Below are 7,258 nucleotides of genomic sequence, written 5' to 3' on the forward strand. Positions count from 1 at the left end.
TCGAACTCCTGAGCTCAAACGATCCGCCCACCTCGGCCTCCCAGAGAGCTAGGATTACAGGCGTGAGCCACCGCGCCCGGCCTGGGCCAGGTGCTTTGAATCCAGAAATCTTTGGAGAGAGATAGGATTCTTTGGGGGAGGGCTCAGCAGGACCCCAGGCCAATCTTTCACTGAATGAGAAAAGCCATGGAAGGAAATGATGGGAAGGGAGCTGCTGAAGGAGGGGCTTTGCTCAGTCACTGGCTTTGTCGCCTGACGGCTGACCAGTCTAGCCTGTCCCTAAAGCAAGATCCAGAGACACAACCACTGCCCTCGGGATAGGATCTGGCATCTTTTCCCGGTTCCTGCCTCGGGTGCCGCCGCTCCGTCCACCAACTAGTCTTGCTCCTTCAGGGAGCTGCCCCAGCCCCAGGTTTCCCACGGGGCCTCCCCACCACCTCTGCTGTGCTCCAAGGCTGAGGGCAAAGGAAGGGCCATGACTTGGGGAAGGGGAAGAGGGAAATTTTCTGAGAGCCCTCGGGAGAGGATTCAAAATGAAATGTTACATTTCAGAATGAGAAGAACCAAAGAAGAAGAGAAAACCCAGGCAGGGCCTGAGCACCCCTTGGTCAGCACAGACTGAACTTGTGACGGGTGTCCTACTGTTCTCTCAGCAGATGAACTGTGTCCTTTCCTCCCCAGCACCTCTTGTGACAAAGATGGGGAGAGCGCCTCCTGCCTTCCGGTGGGCCTTCACGTGAGGGTCTGTGGCAGAATCTGCCTAGCTATGAGCCCGGAGCTTGGTGCTGTCTAACCTGCTGGGCAAGGGGCTGCCTGCCTGGGCCTGCGACAGCTTGGCACTCAGGAGCCCCGGCAATGCCAAACCTGGGCCCATGCACGGAGCCCCCAGGCCCTTCTGTCGTGGCAAGCTGCTGGAGGGAGGTCCTGGGGGGGCAGTGTTGTGATTCCCCTCCTCCCTGTAGTCTGGCCCCTGTACTCACCAGCATCCCTTTGGCACCTTTTCCTACCAGGGTGGCCATGGGTGGGGGTAGGGGGCTCTGCAGACCCAGACTGGTTCTGCTTCCAGCACCTGTCAGGACACGGACCTCAAGAGCTGTGGAGAGAGCATAGGGGAAGGTGAGGACCTGGCCCGGGAAGGCAGGGCAGGCCAGACAGGTGGCGCAGAGCTGTGCACCACCGCCAGCTCGCAGCCCCTACTGTCCCCCACCCAGCCCAGCCCCTCTGCCAGGCCTCTTCCGCATCCTGCTCCTTTCTGGACGGCCCTCGGATCCAACTGCTTCCCAGTTCTCCCAACCTTTCCCCTGGATCTCTCGATCTCCAGGCTTCCTGTCCCCATGGGCAAAGGCCTATTTTTGAGTCTCCAGATGCCCAGTCCTATAAAAGATGAAAAACGAACACAAAGCTGGGATGGAGTCCAATCCCTCATCGTCTGTGTGAATGGCTTCAGCCTGTCCCCAGGAGGGGAGTCAGCTTGGATGAGCACATGCTCCGCTCCCCAACCTCACCCCGGCCAGGCAGCCAGGACGGTCCTGCCCTATCCTGGTGCCACTCAGCATAGGCTCTAGGGCAGCTGGCTTGTTGCTATGTCACTCGTTTGGACCGTAAGCTCTGGGCAGGCCAAACGCCCCTGTGTAGTTCGTCACACCTCTTTGCCTGTGCACAGGCTGTCCCCTCTCCTACAACCCTTCCCTCCCGCTCACCAGGTGAAAGTCTACAAATCCTTTAGGACCAGGCTTCAATGTCACCTCTTCTCTGTGGCCTTTCCTGACACTGTCACCCACCAGAATCAACAAATTGCTTCCTCCTTTCTGTTTTACACAGAATTCTAGCATCCTTATCTCATATTATACTTATTTGCTTATAAGTTTGTCAACCATGAGTCAGTGAGTTCCCCGAGGGCTTGGGACTGTGCTTCCTTTAACCTCTGTGCCCAGCGCCTAACCCTGCTCGGCTGGCAAGAGCGTTGATTGAATTGAACTGAAGGGGCATGAGTGAGGCAGAGGCCAGGAACGAGGGCTCAAGGTCAACTGGGACCCAGCAGGCAGCACCTGAGAGGCAAGGTGGGGCTGGTGCCCGGAGGGAGCGCCAGACAATGGAAGGTGGAGACTGGTTCAATGCAGACAGCACGGAAGAGTGGGTAGCTTTTGACAGTCCTCGAAAGAGGAATCAGTCTTCAGAGAGCCTTAAAGAGCTCTCTCGATGGGAGACGGGAGGAAAACTCCGTGTCAGATGGAGGAGGGCATTCAACCTCCATAGGGCCCGGGCCCAGGAAGGATTTGGCTTTGCCTCTGGAACCTTCCCTACCTTTTCCGGGAAAGAGGCTCTACTCCAAAGGTTGTTCTGGGCCATGGTGCCCCACCCACAGCCACCTGTCAAGGGCCACCTCTCACCCACAAGCCCAGGAAGTCAGGAAGGCCACAGGAGACAGGAGGAAGCTCTTTGCCTATGCAAATGGACCCCTGGCTTCTTTAGGCCCTTTGCCTGGGGCTTGGGCTCCTGCACAGCCTTCTCCTCAGGGCACGGGTGGGGAGGGAGGTGACTGTAACCCTGTAACCCAGGCCTGCCTGCCTCTCACCATGTCCTTCTAAAGAGGTCCTGACTCATGGCTTTGGTCTTCTGGGGGCAAGTAGGGGGATAAGGGGGTGTTCCCTCAGAAGGAGGTCACGCCCTGTCCCCCTTTCTCACCTCCCCCCACAAGTAAACTCTAGATTTGACTTCCTTAAAGCTGTCTGTCTTCAACCAGGGAATGATAATGACCGTGGTGATAGTAATAACAACAGATGGCATTTTTGAGAGCCACCTCATGGGCTGGACATTATTTATTGTACCTCTGGTCTGGTGAGTGAACTGAGGACACTGTCCTGGAACCCAGGCTGCAGAGTGTTCTTGGCCAGGTCATCCCAGGGTTGCTCTTGCAGTGTGCAGTGTGCACCTCTGGACTGGGAGAGGCCAGATGCCTGTGTAAGTGCCCGAGTGTGGACTCGAACCCATCCACACCCAGGTGGTCACTAAAGCCTGTTCCAGGCCAGGTCCTGAGCACCCTCAGGTAGCGTACAGGTCAGTGGGGAAAGACTGCTGAGTGGCTGCTCCTGGGAGAATGAGGTGGGCATAAAGCTTTGCTGCTCCCCCTGCCCCTGCCATTTCTGTCAAACAGCCCCATCCATCCACTCAGAAAATCCCAATTCAACACCCACGGTGCGCCAGCCCTCTCCTCGGTGCTGGAGATCCACAACACCCAGGCCCCAGACCTGCCCCTACCTAACGCATTCTACGGGCTACCACTGTCACGCGGCAGCGGGTCAGTCAGTTTAGCATGTGGTGGAGAGCTCGGGTGCTCGGGGCTGGTAGGCCTGGGCAGCATTTCTGGCTCTGCCATTCACTAGGAATGTAACTTTGAGCAAGTCACTTAACCTCTCTGAGTCTCAGTTTTCTCAATCTGGAACATGGGGCCAATAATAATTCCCTTGTAAGTTCTAAAGTTTCTTCCTCATTTTTGTCTCTACCTCAAGTCCTCCACATTTTCCTTCCCTCCAGTCCGTTAATCTTCCCAAAGCCCTAAAGCCCTGATTCCTGCCAATCATTCCGCACAGCCAACAGGGCATGGCCTAAATTGCTCAGCAGGCCCTGAAGTAAGGCTGTCCACAATTAGACCCATTTATTCCACGAATGTTGACTGTAGATCTGCTCTGGGCCAGACCTGTGCTAGGCACCAAGATCTGAAAGGTCTCTGCCCTCCTGCATCTTACAGGTTAGTGAGCAAGAGTGAAACTGATGACTCAAATTTAAATAATTACAGATTGAGATAAGGGATATGAAAGGAAAAGATCCTGTTATGAGACTCTACAGCAGGGGGGCCTGGCCCAGTCTGAGTCAGAGAGGGTGTCCCTGAGGAAGTGATGTTTAAGGGTTTAAAGGGATTAATTAGGCAAAGTGGCAATCGTGAGGAAAAGGGAAGAGAGAGTCCGGCAAATGAAACAACACATGGAAAAGCTCTGAGGCTGGAACTTAGCCAGCCAGGGAGAAAGTGGCCGGAGATGAAGAAGGGCAGAGAAGCCTTTGGGTCTGGGCTTTGGTCATCCTCCCGAGGGCACTGGTGGCTGCTAATAGCTTTTAAGCAGAGGATCAACTTGGAGGAGCAGCTAGTGGAATGTGCATTTTGAAAACATCATTCTAGATGTAGTGTGGAGAAAGGACGGGAGGCAGGTGAGAGTGGAAGAGTGGAAATCTACTAGGGATGGGCCCAGCAGAAATGAGGAGGGGGCTTGGATTGAGCAGGTGATGAGGGGATGAGAAGCGCACAGATTTGAGAGAAATACAGAAGGTAGCACAGTGGGACTCAGGGATGAAATGGACGGGGAGCAGTGGCTACTGAAGGGTAAGGAGGGGTCTCTGGTTTCTGCGGGTGCCAGTCTCAGAGACAAGAAGGCTGGTGATGCTGCAGCTTTGCAGGGGGAGTTGATGAGTGAGGTGGGACAAGCCAGTCTGAGCTGCTTGTGAGCTGAGACCAAGGGCAGATGCTGAGAGGGCAGTCACAGGACTTGGTGTCTTTCCTCTCCCCCAAACAGGATCGTCAGGTCAACAGATGTTAAGGACCAAGCCCTGGAGTCCTCACTGGGGATGGAAAGGTGACAGGCTCTTTCCCTTAGTAGGAAGATAGAGGAGGAAGCACAATTTCCTCTTGCTGTGACAGAGGGAGTGAAGGGGCTGTGGGAGAAGGGGAGGATCCTTAGGTCTACCTGGGAGCCCAGGTCAGCTACCTGCGGCCATCTGCCCCCATGCGGCACTACCCAGCATTCCTAGAGGGCTTCTGCCTCCATGCCTTTGCTCAGGGAGGAGCTCCCTCTTCTTCGAGCACCGTTGTCCCCATTTCCACCTGTATATATCCTCTCCATCCTCAAAACCTATCCCAGTGCCCTTATCTTCATGGAGCCTTCCTCAGTCCTCCAGGTTGCCGTCAACGTTCCTACTGTACCCCCAAAGCACGCCGTGTGCGTCTGATTAGCACGCTCGTCACACGGAGCATTGCAGCACGCTCACTTGTGTCCAAGTCTGGCTCCCCCACTAGCTGGAGAGCTCTTCCAGGGCAGAGGTGTGATTCTTCCATGCCCCCAAACCCAGGAACTGAGCGGGCACCACCACAGTCGCTGCATAGGCCGAATAAGGGGGCGTTTTCTCTATGGTCCTTGGAAACACATGGGCATGCTCAATGTTGCCCATTAGTCCCTAGAACCAGTCCCCTCATCCACTACTCTCCAACCTCCTGAAGCCCCCTCACTTTGGGATCTTTAATCTCTCAGGTTCTTCTCTCCTCCTCTACTCCTTGTCCCCAGCCTTTATCTCCCAGGGGCCGCAGCCTCAGGCTGGTTTCAGCAAAGAAATAGACCCAGCTTTGTGCGGGAGCTGTCAGCGGGCCGGGGACGCGGCTCCTTTAAGAGCGATCAGCGAGGGGCGTGGCCTGTGGCGAGCAGGCCCAAAAGGGGGTGCGGCTCTTTTAAGTAGCGGCCAGCCCCCGCCGAGGAGGCCCCGGGCCGGCGGGCAGGGGCGCGGTCGCTCTCGGAGCTGCGGCAGCGCCCGGGTTCCTCGAAGAGGGGCGTGAGCGCTTTAATCGGGGTGCTAGGGTGGGGGTGGGCGTTACATCAGCCACCACGTGTGGGCCGCTCAGCTGGCGTGGAGGCGGCGGCCCCGCCCCCGGCCCTGCCGTGGAAAAGTACCGGGGCGCCGAGGGCCCCGCCCCCTTGCCCCGCCCCCGGGCGGCTTGGCCCCTCCCGGCCCTGCGGGCAAGCCCCCTCCAGTCCCGCCCGGGCCGCCGCCGTCTCCCGCCGGGCGGTGGCTGCTGAGTGCCGGGCGCTGGCGGGAGGTGGGCGCCCCGGGGCTGCTAGGCCCCTGCCCTCACCTGCGGCTGCCCGGCCTGCCCTAGGCGCGCCCGTCCTGCGGGGCGCGGTAGGGAAGGCGCGGATTCTTCCCGGGTGGCAGCCCCCAAAGAGCTCCCCGCTCGCAGTCCCTTCCCAAAGCCCCAGCCCCGGGAGCTGTGGACAAAGGGAACCCGGGAGCGCCAGGAGTCTCCCGCGCGGCTTCCCGGGACACGCGGGCACGCGGGCACCGGCGCCCGGCGGGCGGGTGGGCGGGCAGATAGGGAGGCAGGCCGGCTGGGGCTGCCAGATAGGCAGCCGGGCTGGCCAGCGGTGGGAGAAGATGGAGCGGGAGCCCGCACGCGGGCGCAGACGCCGCCGGTCGAGTCTCGGCTCCTGCAGGCCCCTGGCGCGCAGAACCGCTGGCGCCCCAGACGGACCGTGACACGCTCTGGTTCCGCCACTGCCCGCACAGCCCGCGCCGCCGCCGCCGCCCCCGACCAAGCCGGCATCGGCACGCAGCACCCCGCTCGGGGAGCGCCCCCCCCCCGTGCCCGCCCGCTTCAGCTCCTTGGTGACAGCGATGACACCAAGACGCGCGCACCTACCCCGACCTTTGCGGCGAGACAGACATCCCGGTGCGTGCACCCACACTCTTACCCACAGATGCCCGCATGCATGCGCGATCACTCACTCTCTCACACACACGCGCGCGCGCGCGCGCGCACACTCTGGTCCCGGGGCTCAGCCCCGCCGAGCCTCCAAACATACCGACGGCAGGACAGACGGGGCGCGGGCCGCAGTACCCCCTTCCCCCAGCCCCCTTACCATGCTGCAGCCCCCGGCCCGGGCATGCTGGGTCCGCCGCGGTGCGCCCAGGTGGCTTTCTTAAAGGGAAAGTTGCATCAGCCTCCCGAGGCACTGTGCCGCCGCGAGTCCGCCCGCCCCGCCGCGCCGCTCGCAGCTCTTCCAGAGCTTGTTGTGTTTTGGTTTCGGCGAGGCGGGGGCTAAGAGTTTGGTGAAAGTTTGAAGAGTGGAGAAGGCTTGGGAGACCTAGCCAAGTCCCTCCCCTCCCTGAGCAGCTCCCCTGGCCGTCCTCCCCCCATCTTATCCCCTCCCTCCCGGTGCCGACTTCTCAGGCTCCTCCTCCCAGGGAATAAAATTACAAGTCGCTCCAGCTTTCAGATGATTGATCCCCACGAACCCCAGGGAGTGGGCTCCACAAAGGAGCCCCCTTCTGCGCCCCTGCCTCGCTGCCCTGCAGCTGGGGCCCTTGGAGGAAGCAGATGTCGTCCCCTTCGGGCTAGGTTGGAATGAAGCCATAAGGCCTGGAGCACTTCGGGGGGCTGGGGCTGGAGTTAGCCCGCCAGGCCCCTGTCCTTCTGCGCCTGCGTTACCCCTAGAGAGAA

General features: G+C 59.5%; 1 protein-coding gene across 4 annotated transcripts in view; it reads right to left on the reverse strand.

The window, feature by feature from the left end:
* SLC6A9 (solute carrier family 6 member 9) overlaps positions 1–6,832 on the reverse strand; it is a 30,615-nt gene extending 23,783 nt beyond the window's left edge. For 3 of the 4 annotated variants that reach the window (XM_069477849.1, XM_069477848.1, XM_069477845.1), the window contains exons 1-2: positions 6,678–6,832; positions 981–1,093 (exon numbers count right to left, since the gene is read on the reverse strand). Coding sequence is in view for 2 of the 4 variants with exons in the window: in XM_069477845.1 (XP_069333946.1) it covers positions 981–1,019 (39 nt within the window). In the remaining 2 variants the exon portion in view is untranslated. Of the gene's footprint in view, positions 1–980; positions 1,094–6,457; positions 6,494–6,677 lie in introns of those variants that run through there. The other variant, XM_069477844.1, reaches the window with a different exon arrangement.
* Positions 6,833–7,258: the final 426 nt, after the last annotated feature.

Source organism: Eulemur rufifrons, chromosome 8 (assembly GCF_041146395.1).
Source record: "Eulemur rufifrons isolate Redbay chromosome 8, OSU_ERuf_1, whole genome shotgun sequence".
NCBI classification, from domain to species: Eukaryota; Metazoa; Chordata; class Mammalia; order Primates; family Lemuridae; genus Eulemur; species Eulemur rufifrons.